The sequence below is a fragment of the Pipistrellus kuhlii genome, unplaced genomic scaffold (assembly GCF_014108245.1).
Source record: "Pipistrellus kuhlii isolate mPipKuh1 unplaced genomic scaffold, mPipKuh1.p scaffold_m20_p_5, whole genome shotgun sequence".
Classification (NCBI taxonomy): domain Eukaryota; kingdom Metazoa; phylum Chordata; class Mammalia; order Chiroptera; family Vespertilionidae; genus Pipistrellus; species Pipistrellus kuhlii.
In genome coordinates, this window is record NW_023425551.1 from 24,944,413 (window position 1) to 24,968,520 (window position 24,108).

Sequence of the window (24,108 nt, forward strand, 5' to 3'; positions counted from 1 at the left end):
AAAAAAGAAAAATTAAATAAATAAATAAATAAACATAAAACACAAAGCTATAAAATTACTAAATGACAACATGGGGAAAAACTTCTTGACATTGGTCTGGACAATAATTTTTTTTTTATATGACACTAAAAGCACAAACAATAAAGCAAAAATAGACAATGGGAATTTTCTACTTTTGGGGGAATTGCATCAAACTAAACTGTTTCTGCAGAGCAAAAGAAACAATCAAAAGATTGAAAAAGAAACCAACAGAATGGGAGCAAATATTTACCAATCATATATACCCGAATAGAGATTAATATCCAAAATATGTAATGAAAACAACTGAATAGCCAACAAACAAAATCCCAAATTACCTAATTAAAAAATGGGCTAAGGACCTGAATAGATATTTCTTAATAGAGTACATAAAAATGGCCTAGGTGTATAAAAAGGTGTTCAACCTCACTTATAAGAAAAATGCAAATCAAATTCACAATGAGTTATTACCTTACATTTTTTAGAATGGCTATCATAAAAAAGACAAAGGTGCCCGTCCAGCATGGCTCAGTGGTTGAGTGTCGACCTGTGAACCAGGAGGTCATGGTTTGATTCCTGGTCAGAGAACATGCAGGCTCTATCTCCAGTGTGGAGCATGCAGGAAATATCCAATCAGTGATTCTCTCTCATCATTGATGTTTCTATTTTTCTCTCCCTCTCCCTTCCTCTCTGAAATCAATAAAAAGATATTAAAAAAAAAACAAGACAAAGGTAACAATTATTGGCGAGTATGTGAAGAAAAAAAGAACCCTGGTATACTGTCAGCGGTAATGTAAATTAGTATAGCCATTATAGAAAAAAAGTCTAGAAGTTTTTAAAAAAATTAAAAATAGAACTGTATGATTAGCCATCTCATTTCTGGGTGCAGATATCTCTTTAAGTTACCTGTACCCTTCTGTTCATTGCAACATTAGGCACAATAGCCAATATATGAAAATAAGATAAATATTCATCAATAGATAAGTGTTATTTAGCCTCAAAAAAAATAAAAATAAAAATTTTGCCATTTGCGACAACATGGATAAATGGATAAACCTGAAGATCATTGTGCTAAGTGAAATAAGCCAGCCATAGAAAGACAAATATTGCATGACCTCCTTTCATGGAATCTAAAATATTTGAACTCATAAAGCAGAAAACAGAAAGATGTTTGCTAGGGTCTGAGGGATAGGAGAAATGGGAAAATGTGGTTCAAAAGGTACACAGATTCACTTATGCAGGGTGAATACATTCAGGAAGTCTAATGTGCAGCATTGTGACTATACTTAACAATATTGCATACTTGAAATTTGCCAAGAGATTTTCCCTTAAGTGCTCTCACTACAAAAAAAAATGTAATAATCATGTGAGGCGATGGGTATGCCAATTAACTTAATTTTAATAATCATTTACAATGCCTATGTATATTAATTTACTGTAAATATATACAAGTTATATTTTTCAGTACCACAATAAGTCTGAAAAAGGGTGATCAATGAGAAATTTTAGCAGTTTGAACTGTCCTCATAAAAATGATTCAATTGTAATCAGTAGGTACTATAGTATTTATAATCAAATAGGTATTATACAATAGTATGTGTTACATTATATTTTGATCCTTTGAAAGGTAATTATTCCCATAAAGAAATTCTTAGCTAACCATTTGTTTGCCCCAAATATTTATATTTAAAAATAGTTCTTTTCTATATTTTGTTTGACAAAGGGGTAGGAGGTAGCAGTTTTTCTATTCTAACAGGAATCAATGAAAGAGTCCTGTTGCTTTAAGTCTGTGTAGAATATTTGTCCAATTTCTTTCTAGTTAAATGTAACATATTAAAATAAACCTGAAAAGCATTTTATCATTAAGGAGAGTAATTTATAATGGATATATTGGCAGAAATGAAATATTTAATCAAGTACTTAAAATAAGTTCAAATCACCAGTGATTACTATTTGATTACAAAAGAGGCATTTCTTATGCAAATAGAATATTTATGAATGTGTGTTTTTAGTCATTTTTAATACAGATTTGCATTTATAAAACTCAGATTTATTAAAGTTCTCCTGCCTTAAAGGGGCAGTTTTAGTTAATAACTTTTCCATTATCATCATCCCTTTTATAATGCAAGCTTAAAGAAGATGTAATAGAATATTTCTACAATTGCTTATGGATATAAAATTATTAGGAAATTCAAAATATTGAAAGGAATAATGGCAAAAACTATGTAAATGTACATAAATTTTGTTTTTAGATTCCCTGTACCATATGCTCTATTTTCTAATTACATACTATTGATAGTATAATGATGGAAACAACAAAAAAAGCTTCATTGCTATTGTTTGTATGGTTCCCTTTGCTATTTCAGCGTTCTTTTTTAAACTGGTACCATAAGTAAACCAACATGTATATGGGCAAATATTTTTTTTACAAAGGAGCCAAAAACATACAATGCCGAAAAGAAAGCCTCTTCAATAAATGGTGCTGTAAAATTATAATGTCCTTCCATTTCTTGGAGAGACGTGAGTGTCATGCTACTGTGAGAGCAAGTCTCATAGAAAATGTTCATTACCCACATTTTGAATGTAAATGCCATGGCTTGGTAGAGACCCTGCCTGAAAATTATAGGAAGCTTTCCTATTTTGAATGTTTTAAATAAAGCACAGAAGAGGTAAAAATAGGGACCAATTTCTGCACAGAACTGACTTCTCTGCTATCTTATTGCTAATACATATAATGAGAGAGAGAAATATGAAGTCCATGAAGCAGATGTATCCTAGGCAGATACAATAGGAGCACTAGCAATGTGAGAATAACTAAACGATATAAAAATCAACTCCCCACTCCTCCATCTCTAAAATATTCCCTCACACCTGCTTTGGTACTTGAATGTATATAATTAGATATTTATTTCTTTGAATAAATATGTCACATATGTAGGAATCCTTTTTTCTTTAACTTTCATATGATAAATTCTGTTCAGTAAGTGCTTTATAAAATTGTGTGTCAAACACTTTACAAGTTGAATGAGGAAGTGTCCTTGTCAATTTTGTCACTATATAATTAGAAAAGATAGACATATGTTAAAAATTGTATAATAAACTTTTGTATGTGCTATGATAGAAGTGAAAATTATTGTGAGGGCACAATATAAGCAAATGAAAACCTATTAGGATGGTTAAAAATTGTCTCATGGAGGAAAGAATAATTGAATATTGAAAATTAAGGGGTGTGTTCCTAGACAAGAAGATAAGGTATCTTCAGTAAAATGAACCTTTAAGTGTGAGGGCCAGAAGACATAAAACCAACTGTATTATCTGAAGACATTGCAGACTGTTGGACATAGGTGAAAAGCAAAAGTGAAAAAGTGGTGAGGGAAGAGCAAGAAGTGAAATTAAATGGGGGATTAGTCAAGAGTTTGATTATAGGGAATGTTTAATACCTTGATAAGGCATTTAAAATTTATTCTATTAGCAAAATATAGAGGGCACACTATGTTTTTAATCAAGGAAATAAATGGCCAGATTTGTATCTTAGATGATACTAGTCATGCTGTGAAGGATGGAATGAATGGGAAGACTCTGAAGACAGACTGCCAGAATACCATCACAGCTGGTGAGCTCAGATATGTATGGACTTGGACTAAAACAGTATTCAGAGAGATGGAGAGGAGAGAGCAAACAGTAGTGGCTTTTATAGAGATAAGTACATCAGCAGGTGCAATTTGGAAAAAAGATGATTCCTGTTTGGGTCTTGTTGATTTTCAGATGCCTGTGTTTAGATATGTTTACAAGGGGCACTTGATTTAGATTATTTGAAGGAGTAAAAGAATGACTACATGAGAATAGGGCTAGAGAAAATGTCTGGTCTGGAGAAAGAGCTGAAAAGGAGTCTGAGAATATGTGGGCTGAGTGGTAAGATGGGAAACCTATAAAGCATAAAATCACAGAAACCATGTGCCAAGAGAATTTTAACGTTGGGGAGCAGTTAGCACTTAAACACTGGAGAGAAATTAAACAAGCAGAGATCTAAAAAGTTCTCATGAATATTTTAGGCAGTCATTGGTGACTTTTGCTTGAGGAGTTTAAGTAGTAGTAAAGCGAGAACTTGCTTGCAGTAGGTTGAAGAAGGGAAGAAAAGTGGTCATCTAGTATAGAGTATCTCTGAGATTTGGTTGAGTGGAGAGAGATGCAGAGGGAGTTGAAAATTATCTGGAGTCAATGGAAAAATTCTATTTATTTTTCTAATTAATTATTTTATTTTTTTGTTATAGTGAGGCAATATATTGCTATTTAAACAGGAACAAGAATTTATTTTTTTATGTAGGTGAAACTGTAGTAAGATATTCATTTCCTAATGTAAGTTTTTATTAGATCTGAAAATTTAGATACCTTTTTTCTAATTGTTTAAAAGTTGACTGTGAGACTGTGCAAATAGGTTACTGCCATTATTAGAACTGTTATAAAAGATGGTTATTTTAAGCAAATAGAACAATCACCTGTAAAGCACATGCCCTCAACAGATGAAAGGCCAAAAGGAGAAGATTGTAAAATCATGTTCTTTATTACTGAAGTATTTCCTGATGAGAGAGTATCAGTTCAAAGCTTGAGAAAAAAATGAAAATAAGTAACACAGCTCATTTCATGTGGTGGTTTCTATAAATTTGGAATAAAGGTAATTTAATGTGGCAGTGCCCCTAATTTGTTCCTTAAGCTCAGGCAAGGAACTGATTCTTGATGCCTCAAATTTCCCATTTATTGACTAGGATAATATGTCTATTTTATGCATTTCATATGATGATTCTGGAAGACATTTCATGTGGTGTTTTTTGTTTTTTTCAAATTATATAGCCACACATTGGATAAAGGTTATTTTTCATTTATGTATTAGCTTCTTTTTACCTTTGTAAAGTAAATTTTATTTGCTATTGGTGAACACAGTAATGAAAATGGTTTCATAACATTTGGAACAAATTTAAATACTTTAAGTGTAGTAAAGTTTGTAGTATAAATATATTTCTAAATAGTTTATATGACCTAATCTACAATAGTTACTTGCACTTGAGAAACAGTTGCAAAACAATTAATATCCTTACAGTATGTGAAGAAATTAGAAATGTCCTTAAATTTTTTTTTTTATTGTTGATAGTATTACAGATATCTCTCATTCCCTCCTTCCTTTTATCCTCCCCACTCCCAGCTTTTACCCACTGCCCAGGTCTTCACTACCCTATCGCCTGTGTCCATGGGCTATGTATATAATACATAAGCTCTTTGGTTTATCTCTTCTCATCCTCCCAATCCCACATCGAGGTATGTCAGTCTGTGCAATGCCTCCAAGCTTTGGGTCTTATTTTGTTGGTCAATTCATTTTGTTCATTAGATTCCACAAATAAGTGAGACCATATGATATATATCCTTAAACTACTTGGCTTTGATCTTCTTAGCCCAAGTGCCCATCAGTGGATAAAAAAGCCATGGTAACATTTATACAATAGAATTAACCAAGGAGGTAAAAGACTTATATTTGGAAAACTATAGGACATTGAAAACAGAAGTATAGGAATGTAGCCCTGGTACATTTAAACAATAGAATACTACACAATTGTAAAAATACTACACAATTTGTAACAGCATGGATGGACCTGGAGATTATTATGCTAAGTGAAATAGGCCAGTCAGAGGAAGAAAAATACCATATGATCTCACTAAATGTGGAATCTAATGAACATAATAAACTGATGAACAAAATAGAATCAGAGACATGATACATGGAACATACTGACAGATGTTGGAGGGAGGGGAGCTGGATGAAAGAACGTGAAGGGATTAGCCAAAAAACACTGAGCCAAACTGGTTTCGACTATCCGTTTATTTTTTTAAAAATATTTTTTATTTATTTCAGAAGAGGAGAGGAGAGAGAAACATCAATGATGAGAATCATTGATCAGCTGCCTCTTGCATGCCCTACACAGGGTATCAAGCCTGCAACCCAGGCATATGCCCTAAATGGGAATATAACTGTGATCTCTTGGTTCATAGGTTGATGCTCAACCACTGAGCCATACCAGCTGGACTATCCATTTCTTCCTTTTTAAAAACCTTATTTTCAATCAAAACTTACCTTTCTCATTAGAAGACAATTTTATGTGGAAAGTTTTATATCATTTTGCTCATTTATAATCTAAACTACAATAGTTTCTGTATGATGTCCTTTATGATGAAGAGCAATGAGAATTGTGCAAACATTTCTAAGGAGAGTGATCACAATTTTATTTACACATATCACCACATAAGGATGATGGACATTTTGTTGCCTTCTTTGTTACAACAACACATTTATTTATTTATTTTTATTTTATTTAAAAAAATTTTTATTTATTTTTTTGTTAATCCTCACCTGAGGATATTTTTCTATTGAATTTTTTAGAAAGAGTGGAAAGAAGGGGGAGAGAGAAACACTGATGTGAGAGACACATCGACCGGTTGCCTCCTACAGGCACCTGATCAGGGCCAGGGATCAAGACTGCCACCCGGGTATGTGCCCTTGACTGTAATCGAACCTGGGATCCTAAGGCCACACTCTATCCACTGAACCAAACTGGCCATGGCTACAGCAGCACATTGAAATTATTATTTTGAGATAACATGTTGATATTCTTTTGCTTGGTCCCCACTATATTTTGTTTTAAATGGATTCCCCAAACCAAAATACTCCTAACAATTTTTACCCTACTACAAATCCTATATTGAATGTAATATACTACCTTCCCAGCACAGATTTATACCGGCAGTATCTTTGAGCTTATGCACTTTTAATATTCTTTGAACTCTTATAGAATAGTGTATTGACCTGTATTTGTTAATATGTGTGTAATTTATTCTTTTAGCAATTCCCTTCAATCCTAGTAATAGACATTTTCCTTAGATGTCTGCATATGTATTGCATTCTGCCTGTCTTGGTAGAGTCTTAATTTCCAGAAAGATAAAGCATATTTAAGTGATTTCCTCTTCTCCCTTCTCAATGCCTTCTTCTTGCCTTACTTTTATCTTTATTGACTTTTAAAGTTTTATCTGAAGTAGTTATCAATAAATTTAATTGATAATTTCAAATTGGTGCATTTGAAATTATTTTTTCATAATACCTGTAATATATAATTTATGCATATATCTTCTGTCATGACACCCAAATTCATCCTCTTTAAAACTGCTTCAGCCAGCTTGAATGTGTAGTTTTTACTTGGACTGTTTTGAGAACAAATAAATCTGAACATTTAATTATTCCTTCAGTAGAAAATCTTTTCTAAATTATGCCAATGTGACATACTGTATTAAAAATATTCAGTTTTAAGGAGTACACATTAAAGCTAAACATTCTCTAATCCTGAAAATCATATTTAATGGAGTATGTATGCACAGAAGTCTTTGTACATTAACTATGTCTATGAAATATACCAAAATATGTTTAGAGCTTATCAAACTAGAATAGTAGTATCAAAAATGGTAGTTAAATGGCTAATAAAGGAATCAGATGGGGCACTGTGAACACTTGTAAGTTGCTCCTAGAGCATACATCTTCCTTAGGGTACTGGCAGAGAACCATTTTACCCTATGTGTGAAGACAGAAGCTTACCTTCTTTTTAAAAAAAAAATATATTTTATTGAATTTTTACAGAGAGGAAAGGAGAGAGATAGAGAGCTAGAAACGTTGATGAGAGAGAAACATCGACCAGCTGCCTCTTGCACACCCCCTACCGGGGATGTGCCCACAACCAAGGTACATGCCCTTAACCAGAATCAAACCCGGGACCTTTCAGTCCACAGACCGACGCTCTACCACTGAGCCAAACCGGTTTCAGCAGAAACTTACCTTCTATTTTCCTCAAGTACACCTATGGTTACTTTCCAGAACTGAGATGTTTTAGGACTAAAGGGTGTGTACCTGGTTCAGTGCATTATTAATGGAAAAAGAAGAAAAAAAATCCTATCCTTTTTGCATTGTCTAAGAAAAAAAATTCCGGAAATCTGACATATGGGGGGGGGGGGGGCGTGGAGGGGGGAAGAGGCCAGAACAGAATGAGAATTAGCTTCTGTTCTTGACTAGAGACATTGTTTCCTTTGCTAATTTTCTTGGAATTTACTAAAGGGTATTGGAAGCTATCTCATGTGGTTTTCCCCTCCAGGCCCCCATGGCATCATTCCATAGAATAACGATGACATGGACAAGGTGACTGTAAAGGGACACACATAAGCTGATCTCTCTTCTCTACAGATGACAAAAATAGAAAGCTTTGAGCAAGAGTGGAAAGGCACACTGTCACTTGTCTCCCCCTGCCCCCTTCCCCGAAGAAGCTGGGCCACATTCTGCTCAGCCAACATGCTCCCAGAGGAATGTGATTTAACTTCCACTTTTCACACAGTAAGAAGCAACACTGTAGACCTGTCGGGAGGGTGATGGCAGCCTGGGAGGATTTTGGATAAGTGTTTTTCACTCCAGTGTTTTCATGTGACCTGACTTTCATTCTCAATTTAGTTACATCTTGACCTGGAAAATGTAGCCACGGGTTGCCTGCCTTCCTTCCGCTTACCTTGGTCATGGTGTGCGTTCCCCTTCTCCCCTTACTCCCACCCATGCAGCCTCCACCCCTGCCCCATGAAACCTTCTCATAGAGCCTTTCTCTAGATGTCTCCAAGGGTATTTACTCTGCTTCCTTCAGAAGGGTCTTTACGTACAGGGAGAGAAAAATGCATTTGGGTCCTTGAAGTACATAGAAGGAATATTCACCTAAATCAGTCTTAGTGGTTCCCCAGATCTGACTTTCCATATATCTAGCAGCTGTTTAAGAACCCTATTGCAGTAAAGGAATTAATATTCCCCACTTCTTCCTAGCACCCATCTCCCCACCACTCCATTAAACGTCTGATTTTTATGCATGAGATTATAGACAAGCCTCGGGTGACCTGTTTTCTGTCTGTGTGTGTGTGGTTTTTTTTTTTTAATTTTTTTAAATTTTTTCCCTTCCCCCTCCCTCTTTTTTTCCTTGCGGTAAAATAGTGCTGAAGAAAGAGGGCACTAGTGTACAGCCCAGATCGCATCCTTGCACCGTCTGGATTAGAGCTGAGGCGTCTGCTAACCGCGCGTGGCCGCGGTCCTCTGACCTGGGGACCATAGCGCTGTCTACCAGGACTCAGGTAGGACTCAAGCCCAGAATTCTCCAAGCCGACTCAGGTGAGCAGAAACCTCTCTCGGCGGTGAGAAACCCACCCCCAGTGGCAGACAGTTCCAATCTATGGGATTTTCCTCCTGGCCCCAGGGGCACCCTTGCTTATTTATTTATTTTCGTCCCACATCCCGGGAAGTGCTGGGACCCGTGAATGCCTGGGTTGTCTTCCTCCTCTTGCCTGCCTCAGCCCCCATGCTCCTTTAGCTCCTTTCTTCTCCGACTCTCACCTTGAAAAAGGAAGCCGAGCAGGGACGAGAGAGGTAGCCAACTTCAGCCCCAGGAGCGGCTGGAATTTGGCGCCTCTGTTCACCCCCCACCCCCTTGCCGCCCCCTCTCCCCCGCCAAGTGGCCGGTTTGAATATGCTTGCAAGAGCACTGACGGCAGAAGGAAGAGAATGAGGACTGAAGGGTGGTGAGGAGGCGAGGGGAAGGGAGGGGAGGGGTGTGTGTGTGTGTGTGTGTGTGTGTGTGTGTGTGTGTGTGTGAATGCAGTGGGGGTGGTGTTTGGAGGAGCGCAGTGGGAGCCGGGGGTGGTGAGCTGTCAGAGAATTGCAACTCGCTGATCCCTCCAGGCTCTGCCGGGGGAATGATTCTCTGGGCACCTGGACCGGGCGCTGTCCAGGGTTCTGAAGGCTGCGGGGCTGGGCTGCAACCCAGACAGCAACCTTGACGCTCTGTTCCCTTTCTAGCAAACTAAGCACAGCCAAAGGTCCCCATTTAGGCTAGTGCAGGGGCCCTTCCACCCCCATCGCAGGAAACAAGTTACCTTATGTGCACCCTTCCTCCCGGAACATCTACTGTGAGCCTGACTTCTGGGGCAGGGGGAGGGGATATACCAAACTCCGATGTGCCAGATTTCATCAGGCATTGCCTTAGTAACTGATAGGAATTTCCTCAATCTGGCACATTGGTATTTACTACTTGGGTTGTACGCCGAGTGTCTCTTCAATCCCTTAAGCTAAAGCGAAAGATGCCTTCCTTGTTAGCGCTTCCACCTTCTTAATGAGAGAGTTTCCAAATTTCTTCTGTGAAAAAGTTGATCTTTTCAAATCCTGAAAGTTCGCTGAAGGTGAAAGATCTAGCTTCTCCTCCTCCCATTTCTCCTTCCCCCTATCCCCTTAAATCAGTAAGCACACTGGGTGTTTGAGGACCGGGAGCGACTTGTGGCTGGAGGAGGGGGCGGGTCGGCAGGGCTCTCTGATTCTCTCCGGATGGTGAGGGCACCCGGGGACGGGACGCATCACCTTCCGCTTGGACCAGAGCTGCCTCCCAAGCGGGTCCCTCCAGCCGATATCGTGATGTGCTGAGATGGATTGGACTGGGCAACTCTTCGCATCCCTGACCCCTGAGTTTGACACGTGTGTTGACTGAGCTTGGATTTTCTTTCTTTCTTGTAGACAGACAGCTCTCAGCTCGCCGCTGGTTGGCACCGCGACGCCCACTGTCCCCTTGATCCGTTTACCTCGGTGCACCGTTGCAGAAAGGGCATTCGAATCCGCCTAGAAACGCCCCCTGGGAGCGGAGGTGGTCCTGGAGGACCAGGAGCGGGAGGTGGAGGGGAAGGAGGCTGCGGTGCAGGCGGCGAAAACGCTGGGAGAGCGGTGCTGGCGAGCAGGACCCAGCGGGCAGAGGCAGGCGTGGGGCGTCCCCCCGCGGTGCGCGCCCAGAGCCGGCGGCTGCGGGACCAGCGTGGGAGCGCGGCCGGCCGGCGGTGGACGGCGTCCTCGGCACCATGGTCCGGCTCCTGCTGGTTTTCTTCCCCGCGATCTTTTGGGAGATGACCCTTCTGCCCAGGAGCCCTGGCAGGCAAATGCTGCTGGCGGGAGCCTCGTCTCAGCGTTCGGTGGCCAGAATGGACGGAGATGTCATCATCGGGGCCCTCTTCTCAGTCCACCACCAGCCTCCAGCCGAAAAGGTGCCGGAGAGGAAGTGCGGGGAGATCCGGGAGCAGTACGGCATCCAGAGGGTGGAGGCTATGTTCCACACCTTGGATAAGATCAACGCGGACCCAGTCCTCCTGCCCAACATCACGCTGGGCAGCGAGATCCGGGACTCCTGCTGGCACTCCTCCGTGGCTCTGGAGCAGAGCATTGAGTTCATCAGGGACTCCCTGATTTCCATTCGAGACGAGAAGGATGGACTCAACCGGTGCCTGCCGGATGGGCAGCCCCTCCCCCCAGGCAGGACTAAGAAGCCCATTGCGGGTGTAATCGGCCCGGGCTCCAGCTCTGTAGCCATCCAAGTGCAGAACCTGCTCCAGCTCTTCGACATCCCCCAGATCGCATACTCGGCCACGAGTATCGACCTGAGTGACAAAACTTTGTACAAATACTTCCTGAGAGTTGTCCCTTCTGACACTTTGCAGGCAAGGGCGATGCTTGACATAGTCAAGCGCTACAATTGGACCTATGTCTCTGCAGTCCACACGGAAGGTAGGCATTGCATTTGGGGAAAGAAAGGTGCTGAGAAAGCCAGGCTGTTGCATGATGTGTGCTTGGGCCCATAGTATCTTTCCTGTTTGCTACCCCGACCCTCACCCCCAGCTCTGTGAGGAACAGACTCTGCCCTTCTCAGCACAGGCCCACGCAGGCATTGTCTTTAATGCCTATTCTGGTATAAATGCAGTGCAGGAGAACTGTGTCCCATGTGTTTCTAGGGATAGAAGGAGCATAAAAGATGCCCAACTCCCCCATGGACAGTGTCCAACAGATTTTGGACTTACATGCTTGTTAGCCCTCATTTTCTAAGTTTGTGTTTGGGGAACTTATTTGCCCAAGGTGTCATCCCACTCTTAAGTGACTGGCTCTGGTTTCCCAGAATAATCCACCCAATATGAGAAATTACACAAAAAATTCACTGGCCCTTAAATTGGTACTGAAATCTTTATCTTGTCTTGAACAGCTGAAGGTGCTTCTTTGTCCTAATGTGCCCCTTAGTACCTGCACAAGATTTCCCTTGTGAATGCTGGATTTCTGCGGTCATCTCCCCCAGTATATCAGATACTTATATTTTAAATTCTGGGGTGCCATAGATACAAAGGAAAAGTGAATAATTTAAATCACTTCTTTATTTTCTTCCCACTACATATGTTAAAATTGTCTATATGTTTTACGAGAAATAGTGACTGATGACCTCTTGAATTAGAGTTTTGATTTCTAGTCCTTTTCTTTTAAACAATGGCTGCTCCTTAGAATTTAAAGTTAGTCCAATTATAAATTACAACTAAAAAGATAATAGATATCAGGTTTAAAATTACTTTTTAAAAATAAAGGATTACCTGAGATTAAAACTCTGATATTTATACAATCCTACAGATATAAATTCTCATAGAACTTATTTATATAAAATTTACTTTACTCTCTTCATCTTAGCCTATATAAATTTTTGGATAAAATGAGACTTTTGAGTCATCAACTTTTAACTCCCTTGCTGGGTTTATGAAGAAAATGAGACTCTGGATATACATTAATGTCTAGGATAATTTACATGTATATGCTAGCATATGAAAAGAATCTTGAGAGTATTGCTGCATTTATATTCCTGTATATAAAATTATTAAGAGAAAGGCCATTGGCATGACTTCATATTCTTTTAACAGTTACACAATATGCAGTTACCAGGGTGAAGTTTGGTGACAGAAATTAAAAATCATTCTTACTGAAGTGGTTATATGTTTTTTGTTAATGGAAACAAATGCTTTATTAAGGGAGCAGAGTTTTTACGACAAACATTAAAAATAATGTAGAATTAATTATACATTATAATTTTAGACTTTGCTTTTGAAAAACAACTTTCTGCTAAAATATTGTGACTTTTAACAATGGGCTCATGAATCTGAATCTTAATTTTTAATAGTGAATTGCATACCTCTTTATTAACAAAAAATCTTATTACTTTTGTTGAGATGCAAATTTAAGTTAAAATGTCAGCCCCTTACATTTTAATGTTCAATGTTCATTTCTTACATTTTAATGTTTAATATAGTTTCCTCTAGTCCTCAGATGAAACATCTTGAAAGCACAGATTAAACATTGTTAATTATCAGCATTAGAGAGATCTCTAAGGGGATGACAAAATCTAGAGTGAATGTGGTTTAATTAAATATTTAATAATTTTCCCTCCATTGAATTAGGTAATTGACTATAGATATTAGAACTGTAAATTCCTCCTTCAAGAAAAAGTAATATATCCTCATCTTGATACAGTAGTTTTATTTTCCATATTTTATTATAAGTTTATTTTTGGGGGGTGGTGAGATGTTGAGAAAAGACACCCCCCCCCCCTTTCTTCAATCTGTTTTCCAGTTGCATCACTTTACTAAAAATAATTGCTAATACTGGGCTGCTTTCTGACATCTAGAATTACGTATTTGAAAAATTAATTGGTCCTGTGTTTGCCAATTCTATTGAGGAAGGGCTCATATTAAAATGTTACCCTTGTGTTAGTTGGACTTTGTTTCTTTTCTGCCTTCTGACTGGTGTTGCGTGGGAGAGATAATGTCTCCTTACTATTACACTTGATTCCAGACTAGATTGTGTTCATAGAACACAGAGTTCACTTTGGTGTCTATTTTATTATCAAGAGATTATGCCATTTGCCTTGCCTTTTATATATGATATCTTATTTTCTCAAAGAGAATTTATTTCTCTTCTTATTAGACTTAATATCTGTGGAAACAAAATTGCTTTTATTTTCTCCTATCAGCAAAGAAGAACTATCACAGCCTCCTTTATATAAGTTCCAACTGTAAATTTGCTTTTCCTAAGGTTCTGCCCTTCTGCTTCTACTGGCCTGTAGGCAGTTTTTTGCATCATTTAGTAATTTTTCTGCCTTCAGACTGATGGGGTCACCTACTGGTGATAGTTCCCTGTCATAAAACAGCTAAGACCACATATCAGTGTTGCTTCTGCCATCTGTGCACTATTTAGGAAAGCGGTCAGTTTGTCTGGTTATTAGCAATTTGGATCTTAGAAATTCTGGAACCTCCGGTGACCTTCATCTCTCCTTTCCAAATTAGCTATTCTCTAGTCAATTTACCATCACAATTTCTCCTATTAGAAGTTAGCCTATAACAGTTAATATCAAAATAACTAAGTGACTAAACTGGTGTACTTCATTTCTATGGTTAATTTTGATAGACTTTAAAATAATAGGTGGAACACCCTATTCTTTGAATGTTCCAATTTTTTAATATTCCTGTGTTAGATCATTTTATGTCAACATAGAGCTTAGAGATATTTTCTGGTTTTGCTTTTTAACCATCTAGAATTCAGTTGTTATATTTTTGCATACTTTTAAAATCTTCTATAATGTCCCGATGCCACACTTGTTTGTCTTCTGGTCATGACAACTGTCAGTTTACCTGACATAAAATTTACCTGCAATAAGGTCTCCAGAAATTTTGGAGGACTGGTTCCTGAGGGGAATATTGAAATATGATCTGCCAAATGGTGGGGGCTCTGAAGCAATAGAATTTTATCCACAAATAAAAATTGAATGCACTTTGGAGGAAGTGAATTCTTACTGAAATTTATAAGGGGATACATTAGGTAAGGACTGGAAAAGTAATTTTAAAAAGGTAATTATTATAGAATTCTGGGTACTGAGTTATTAAAGTGATTGAGAAGGTGTTCCAAAGGAATACTTTATGTGAGAATTTGTTGTGGAAAGAGTTAGGGACAAAAAGGGGTCGAAGCTACCTTCATATTTAAAATTTTGGAGGATGAAGAGGATTTTGGTGCAATTAATAGATTTGTGATAAGTAGGTTTCCAAACCATGGTCTGTTAGGTTTAAACAACATGGACTTAAATTTGATATGTTAAATATGATGTGAACATTAACTAAGAGCACATACATTAAGAACCAGTGATAGTTGTGAGATTTTCTATTTGTAATTAAAAAAAAATTGTTCACATCCAAGTAAGCCTTATTTACCCACAACCTTGATTCTTCAGCTGACTTACCAAGGAACTTGTGAGTTAGCCTCTTTAAACTCTGACTTTTTACATTTTAAACATTTTATAAGGTGGTTTTTGAAAATTATATTGTATCATTTCTAACATCTTTTAAAGAAATTGCTTAATTTAATAGCTAATTTTCTTGAATATACCAAATAATCAGTATGAATATCAAATGTTACATGTGCTGGGACACAGTGGAGATCTTGAAGCCAGTTGAAACCAATGGCCCCATATTGACATACTTTTGAGATTTTTATATTTATTTTTGTCTCACATTGCTGGGTTGATTAAATTCACTTTCTAAATGATATAATCAGTATTTAGTGAAGAGCTGTGTACAAAGGATTAAGGTGAAATGCAAAGATGAGAAAGAATACACCTTTATTATTTTGAGAAAGCATAAACTTTTCTTAATTTTTCTGCCCAACTATCAATCACTCAGTGACTTCATTTGCCTTGGAACAAATATTATAAAGAGCTTCCCTAGCCCAGCCAGGATGGCTCAGTAGTTGAGTGTCAACCTATGAATCAAGAGGTCACAGTTCAATTCCAGGTCAGGGCACATGTCTGGGTTTCGGGCTCTATCCCCAGTGTGGGGAGTGCAGGAGGCAGCTGATCAATGTTTCTCTTTCATCATTGATATTTCTATCATTGATGTTTCTATCTCTCTCTCCATCTCCCTACCTCTCTGAAATAAATAGCTAGCCTATCTAGGGTAGATGGTGGCAGCTTCTACTTCATGTTCCTATTATGTGGCTTGCCAGTTGCCATTCTTCAGTTGTTATTCCTCTTTAGGCACTAAAATTTTTCTCTTAGTGATCTTTGGAGCTAATATACAATGACTGTTTTATGGCTTTTTAATAACTTTCTGGGCAGTGGCTATGTTGGTGTCATCTTAAAGAGATTTTTCAGAAGCCATATTTCCAGATTGCCCATTAGTACGACCTCAGAGGGCTGGGAAACCATAGGCAAGGACAGGATAGTTTAGCAAGTACCTTAGAACCATTGAAGAAACAACTCATAGTGCATACTGTTCTGATATTAGATTGGAATCAATATCTCAGTAGGAAATGTCAGTTTTCAGAGACGCTATGGTTGAAAACCAGAGTCAAGCTAAAACATGAAACCTTGTCAAAATGACGTGCTGTCTTATCCATCAAAGAGCTACTGTTAGAGTTTGAATTTATGTGGAAGTATTTATATAGAAGTATTTATGTGTGCAGGTTCCACTTATTTTTTACACTAAATTGTTCTTGATGAATGTCCACAGCATTTTAAATCTTAATTTATATAAAAATTATCATTTTAATTTTCTTCAGTCTCCGGGGAACTTTTGTTTTCATAAACTTAAGGCATTGTGGTACCAAATATAGCAAAGAGAAATTAGTGGTTCAAGCAGAAACTTGGTGATCAGAAATTCTCATTTTTCAATTTTAAGATTATCTATTTTAGTCATTTAATGGCCAACAAATTGTAGATTCAGCACAATTATCTAAAGCATAGATGTGGAATATCCAGCCTGAGAGCCATATAAGGCCGATGAAATAATTTGGTCTGGCCCTGCTGAGACATTAGTGATTAATTAATTAAATGTTTGACAAATACAGCAGGCTAATTTTTAAGTTGATAATTTTGTATGGCCTCAGAATGATGTTATAAATATCGAAATTGCCCTTGGCAGAAAAAGGGTTCCCCACCTCTGCTCTAAAGGATTCAGAAAACAACCTTAACTGTCAATTGAATTACAAGATTTAGGGGAGCAGTTATTTATCACCAAGTAATTTATTTTGCTTTCTAACGAACACATAACCATTTATTCATTGATAAATACATGTGTCTATTGTGTTTCAGACACTGATCTTGGTGCTAGGAACACATAAATGAAAAGAATAACAACTACAATTATTAGTAGTACTTTTATTATTATTATCCTCAAGGGTCCCATAATCTGTTGGAAGAGACATAGAATTATATAGGCAGTTATAGGCTCCTGGGTTACAAAAAAGCACATCTAGACACTTTTAAAAAAGAAATTCACAAAAAAGAAAACCAACCTATGGGAAATACTGTATGATCATCTAAATTTCATTTGTAAAATGTGAATGGTAATGTTGTCATATGATTACCTAACAGCAGTACTTCAGAGAACAAGGAAATGGTATGTTTTGGGTGTGCCCAGGTCCTATTCATTCCCTCATTCCTGGATTTAGCATATCAAGACCTGGCTAAAACAAGGTCCTATTCATTCCTCATTCCAAGCACAAGGATAAAGATAAGAAATCAGTACTGATAACAATCTCTGACATTTTGGGAGGTTGTTTCTGGGGAACAGCCTAGCCAGTCACCTCAGGCTCAGCTGACATTAATTTAAAGGTCATCCATTGCATTCCCAAGGGGCCCTCTACATCCTTTTTCAAAGAAAATGAACTTCCAACTTAAAATGGCTAGTCTACATCAAGGAGATTTTAAGTTTGCCATTTTTTCTCAGCCCTTTCAGTGCAGAAAAATAAGGAACAGAAGGGAACGCTATTTTTTTTTTTTTAATGAAAGTGGAAAGGATTTCATGCTTGTGAGGGCTGTGGTCAAGAGTGGCAGATCGCATTTGCTCAGACAGTTCTGTGGCATCTTTTCTAAAACCAAGGGTGCTGAGTAGTGGATAAGGATAAAACATTAGGAAAGAATATCTGAAGTTGAATTTCAGGGATCAAGGATAATATTGACCCAGAGGGTTAGTGAAATTAGTCATGCTAAACTTAATCCCTAAATTTATTCTAAAGATGAGATGAAATTGAACTGTGTATAAAATAATACTATTATCATTGTCAAGCTAATCTAATCTTAATTAAGATTTCCTTATTCTAGGTGAGTCTGTGTGCAATAAATAGAGAAATTTTCTGGGTAAAGGTGTGCAGATATAAAAAGAAGATGTATAACTTGCATGTTTGCTCATTTGAAAAGCACATTTGGATTCACATTCTCTCCTTTCTTAACAATTGCATACACAGCACGTGATGCTAAGTGAAAGCCCTTTGGTTGGGCAGCTCCCTCTAGAGTTATTGCTGAACACTCTGAGGCATTTCCTCTATTCTTTATGGTGTTCTGACACATTTTTAATTTATGTTATGGAGAGTACAACAACAACAACAAAAAGATCAATAAACAAATTGCTGACAGTATGTTCAAAATGAGAAACTGTTTACAATAGAATTTAAAGAGTAACATAGGATAAAACAGTGGAAACAATTTACTATAAACCCTTATTCCTTAATAAATATGCTATTATAGCTTCACCCTTAGGTCAACAGGTATTACTTTGTTGATAAAAAAGAAGGTATGTTCCGATTTCTATCTTAATTGAACAAAGGTTTAGTGAGCACCTGCTCAGAGATCAGATAAACTATAATCCCTCTATCAAGAAATTCACTGTATAATGATAATGAGTCAGTTTGATAAGTATTACCATAGGAATAGGTATGACCTAGAGAGGTAACAGAGAGAAATGTGACTAGATCTCTCTGGCACAAGAAAAGAAGTGATGAAAATTCATAGAAGCCTCTGAAAGGTGACATTTGAGGTTCACGCCATTAGAGGAATAAGAGGAGGGCACAGAGGAATGCATGTGAGTAAAAGTGCTGACATTGAAAACAAACAAAAAAAATTCTTAAGGAACTCGAAACACATCACTAATTATGAAATGTATATTCAGAGACAAGAAGTGGGGAAGAGTCAAGCTGTAAAGGGTGGAGGCCTAAGTCACTAAGGGCAATCTTGTCAAGCCAAGGAATTTAGATTCTATTTTATACACATTGTGATCCAGTGAAAAATTTTAAACAGTGGAGAAATGTGAAGGTTTACATTTTGGAAATGGGACTTGGAAAACTTTGGAGAAGACAGGTTAAGGAAAGGAATCAGTTTGGAAGCTAAGGCACAAGTTGGCATCCCATTGATAGTTGTTGGAGCAGTGGAGAGAAGGCCAATTTAATATTCAATTTACTCAAGAGAGGATGAAAGCTTTATTAAAGAAAGAGTCAATGGGAATGAAAGGAGAGAATGGATTTCACAGTCATTTTGTAGGGAGATTAGGATTTAGTGATTGGTTATATGAATCAAGAAGAAAGTGAAGTCAAGAATGACTCTCAGGTTTCCATTTTACAGAACAAAATAGGGAAGACAAGAGGAAGCACGTACTTAGGAAACATGAATTTTAGAAAGGTTAATTTGAGGTACTTATAGGACAATAAAGTTGAGGGATCCCATAGGTCAAAGATCTAGAAAAGAAGGTCAATTTGAGATTTATCAGCAAATAATTAAGGTTAAAACCTTAAGAATGGATGAGATTGCCAAGAGAGAACAGACAGCATGGAAAGAAAAGGCCATGCTTGAATAGGAGAAGGCTTTCTGTTGGGTAGTGATGAGTTTGGCAAGAGGAGAAAAGAGGTTTGAAAATAATGTTTGGTAGCCTTTGTTTTCTCAATTATTCAGTGAGGGGGATGAAAAGGGAAAGGGAAACGGTCAAACTCAAATAGAGCAAATTTTCAGAGGGCCCAACTGAGATTGGAAACCATGTATTACTACTAGTGTCAATTCATATTATTTTGATATTCTCTCCAGTGGTGTAGATCCCTAACACAAATTTGGATTCTTAGCTTTCATGGCAGTTCATTGACTTGGCTACCTGCTGGCTCAAACACCAGGATCTTTCTTTAGTTAATTACATAGGATACCAGGTGTTCACCAGACACTATAACCTAAAATGATCCTTTATCCAGCTTTTTTCACAAGGCCTGATGAGGGAATTGATATTTAAGAAGAGATCATTATCAACCAGTTAGCATAACATTAAATTTCCATAATACTACTACATACCTGCCTTTTTTTTTTTTTTTTTTTTTTTTTACTATTTTTGAAAAATTGCCTTTTCTAAGTTAAATTTTAGTTTTGTCGTAATAATAATAAAACATCTAAATGTTTTATAATTTTCAGGAGATTATTTGTAGGCTCTCCTAGAACACTGGTTTTCAAACTTCAGTATGCATACCGATTACCTGGAGAGCTGGTTAGGTTCTCAGGTGGTATGCATACTCCTGGTCCACAATAAGAGCAGAACCTCTGCAAGCCCCTTCTGATAACTTACCTTTTATGATGGTGCATTGCACATGCTTTCTCACACATTTCTGAATTATTTCCTTCAGAGTCATTTTATCTGTCTCAAGGCAATGTTCTATGATCCTGAAATAGGCACTGAATGGCTTTTAAAATGTGCATATTTAGAAAATTATAATAAAGGTGTTTATTCATTTATTACATTTAATGACTTTTAAAGATATGCATTAACTAGCCCAAATAATTACTGAATGTGGTAACATTGTAGTTAATAAAACTTCTGATGACATGTATGCCTTCTTCTATTGTAGAATACTCTGCCCCAGTAGAATGTCTCCCCTAAAGAGTGGGATCTTTGTTTTGTTTTGTTCAGTGATGTATCCTCAGCAGTTAGAAGAGTGCCTTGTACATAGTAGACATTCAGTAATTATCTGTTTAATTGATGTAAGTAAGGAAGGCTTGGCTTCAATTTCTTTTTTTCTGCCTTAGTAAGGAGTTTGATGATTTAAGAGCTTGTAAGCTTCATATCGATTCTTATTGCCTAGCACTATAAATGTAAATGAAGCAAGATAGTAGACTAATTATTCAATTTCCAAGAGCCAACAACCTTGGAAGTCTTTTTTTTAAAAAACTAAATCTTTCATAAATAATTTTTCTTTTTATTTGCTTCTTTTTTATAGTAGTAGAATAAAGCAAAGAAAATATCTAATTAATTTCATGTTTCATGGGTAGACTCACTCCTCTTAATATCCCTTTTAGTCTTTTATCTTTCTAATAACTGATGAAAAACCACTATATTTATAGTCAATTAAACTCTCAGGCTGTTATATTTCTTCATTTTCTCCCTTTTTAATATTATAAAATTTAAATATTAAATTTTAGTGCCCAGGTGAAGTGGGAAGTGTACCTAGTGAGAGAACCTGAGTTTCATCTCACTTCCTCCATCAGATACCACTGTGACTCCAGACAAGTCACTGAACCACTGTAAGTCCATCTCATCTACAAAAGGTCTGCCATGTCCTCCTCCCAGACCTCCATAATGAACCGATGTAGAACTGCTAGTGGCAATATTATATTCTACTGTAACATATTATTTTCTCATTTTGATTATTAATAACGGCCTCCCGGACTCTACTATCCCCAGAAAGTTATAAGCCACCATTTCTACTTAGCTTTTACTTAAAATGATAGATGTGTTGAAGAAAACATTTGTCTATGTCCGATTTGAAAACAAAAATTAGAGGTAAGGTGACTTGCCTAAGATTGCACACAGATAGTTGCTACAAGAGGAAGACTCTCATTGCAGCCCAGCTTTTCCATTCTATCTCCCGTGAAGCATCTTTGGACATTTACTTCTATGTCTTTACATGCTTGTCTGCTCTCTGATTTTTTTGTCACCCTTAATCTTTCCGTGGGTTTGAAGGGCAAGCCTCAGCTTCATATCAATGAGCCATCCAGTTAATTAATTTATTAAACAAATACAGATTCTACTAATCATCCGTCAGTGTGCTGGGCACCAGATATGAAAAATGAATCCAGATTTCAGATGTCAATTAAGGTTGGTAACATACCCAAATATCCATAAGAATTTATATAGATATTAAATTTAAAATAAAAGTATGAAATATGAGAATATATAGAACATATTATTATAGAGTAAAATAATATTATCTATGTTTTCAGACTTTATGAAAATCCTATAGTACCTGCCATTGCTTATGGTCCAGAAGGAGAGATAGAGAAATAATTATTGCCACATCAACATGTGGATGAGTGTGGATGAGAAGAGAGTGTGGAGGTTCAGGCAGGGGAAGATTACTTCTACTGTAGGTAGGTATCTTGGAATAAGTGGCATTAGGACCTATCTTGGATGCTAGCTAGCCTTGCAAATGAAAATCTAGATGGAAAAGGAATTTCTCATGAAGGAAATGTTAAATAAGGGATCTGACTAATATGCCAACATGTAAACTACAAGGAATGGTGAACTGTTAATTTGTCTGGAGAAGTTACCTAGAAGGGAGTTGTGGAAGAATTGATTGAAAAGTAGGCTCACATGACAGAGTTCTGAGAATGTAAGAGTTTGAATTTTTTTCTACCTGATAATTTAGTCAAAATAGAGTAGACCCACTTTTGTAAATTTCTTTCAAAGACTGAAAAATAGCTAGTTATTTTTACCTTTTTCTGCCCACTCCCCCCACCCCCATCCTGCTTTTTTTCATTCTTCCTTGTAGAATTTGTGCTAGAGAGTAACACTTTTATAGGAAAGCTCCCCCCTTTTTTTTGTCTGTCAAAATTTTATTAATCTCTCCATTTCCATTTCCATACTAATGCAAACATTTTATGATTAGAAGTATACTGGTGAATGTATCGCAATGCTTTGCAGCTAGAGTTGCAGCCTCTGTGGACATGTGGCCCGCCTCTCAGTGAAGCAAAAGGCATATTACAAGCTGGTTTCTCAGCTGTGAAATGCCACTACTTAGGTCACATGCTTCAGATAAAAAAATTGCCAGGAGCAACGCCTTCTCCTTGGCACAGAGACGTGCCACCTGTCACCCAAAAGCTGCTGTCCCCTCTGGCATGCGTCGAGCACGGATAGCTTTGATTCACTTCTGCATATGGGGAGGTTGTGTTCTCTGCCTTTTGCAGCATATTTCTCTGTAGTTTGTATCTAATGTAGAATTCATTCTGGAACTCATTGAATGGGGAATTATCACCCATACTTATTGGGGTCAAATCTTAATCTGTAAGAATAGCTGTAACCTTAGGGATAGCACTTGAATAAAAATGTGAATTGTATAACATGTGTAGATAGAAGATGACAGGCATATTTCCACTTGACACCTAGCCATGAAACCACCCTTGGTGACATGACAAGATCACAACTTATATCAGTCTTTAATAGCATCCAAGGATTCTTGAAAATCAGCCTTAGAGAGCACACATTCTGGATCCACTATAGAACACATCATAAACTTAAAAAAAAAAAAAATATATATATATATATATATATATATATATATATATATATATATATATATTACTGATTTTTTTTGCAGAGAGGAAGGGAGAGGGAGAGAGAGTTAGAAACATTGATGAGAGAGAAACATCTATCAGCTGCCTTCTGCACACAACCTACTAGGGATGTGCCCACAACCAAGGTACATGGGACCCTTGAGTCTGCAGGCCAATGCTCTATCCACTGAGCCAAACCCGTTAGGGCTGCATCATAAACTTTTAAGACATACAAAACAAGAAACAATTCATATCTTCACAGGCAGGTAAAACATCCCATATAGTTTGTACTTATTTTTGATTTCTCCCATATATGTAGGGTCTGACAGGGTGTTAAGCACCAAGTAAATGCTTGATCAATATCTGTTGAATGAGTAGCAATTCATGGATCCATGAAAAGGTAATCTAATAGGCATTTGGGCTGATGATGATATTGGAATCCTTTGGCTTTCTATTTCTCTAAGAAGGATAAATTCAAAAACTGCCTTTATGAAAAGATATAGATTCTTTCTGCCACAATAATGCCATCTCAGCACAAGTGTTATATTTAAGAGCTCATAATAGATTTTCTGTTGTATTTTTGAGTGACTCAAGAAAAACTATATTAAAATGCATATATTCAAAAAATTTAAAATATTATTCTTATCTTTTCATCTGTTCTTGTTTTTGGTTGAATTGTGTTCTACCCAAAAAATATGAATCTTAATTCCAGTACCTTCAAATGTAAGCTTAATTGGAGATTGTGTCTTTGCAAAGTGATCAAATTAAAATGAGGTCATTAGTGTGCGACCTA

The 24,108-nt window shown here is 37.2% G+C and overlaps 1 protein-coding gene across 3 annotated transcripts in view; it reads left to right on the forward strand.

Moving 5' to 3' along the window:
• The first annotated feature begins 9,049 nt into the window (after positions 1-9,049).
• Positions 9,050-24,108, forward strand: part of GRM1 (glutamate metabotropic receptor 1) — a 276,789-nt gene continuing 261,730 nt past the window's right edge. Inside the window, exons 1-2 of one of the 3 annotated variants that reach the window (XM_045572851.1) lie at positions 9,050-9,244; positions 10,637-11,671. In XM_045572851.1, the coding sequence (XP_045428807.1) occupies positions 10,972-11,671 (700 nt within the window). In that variant the 5' untranslated portion in view covers positions 9,050-9,244; positions 10,637-10,971. The remainder of the gene's footprint in view (positions 9,245-10,636; positions 11,672-24,108) is intronic. The other 2 variants (XM_036414734.2, XM_036414733.2) reach the window with 2 other exon arrangements.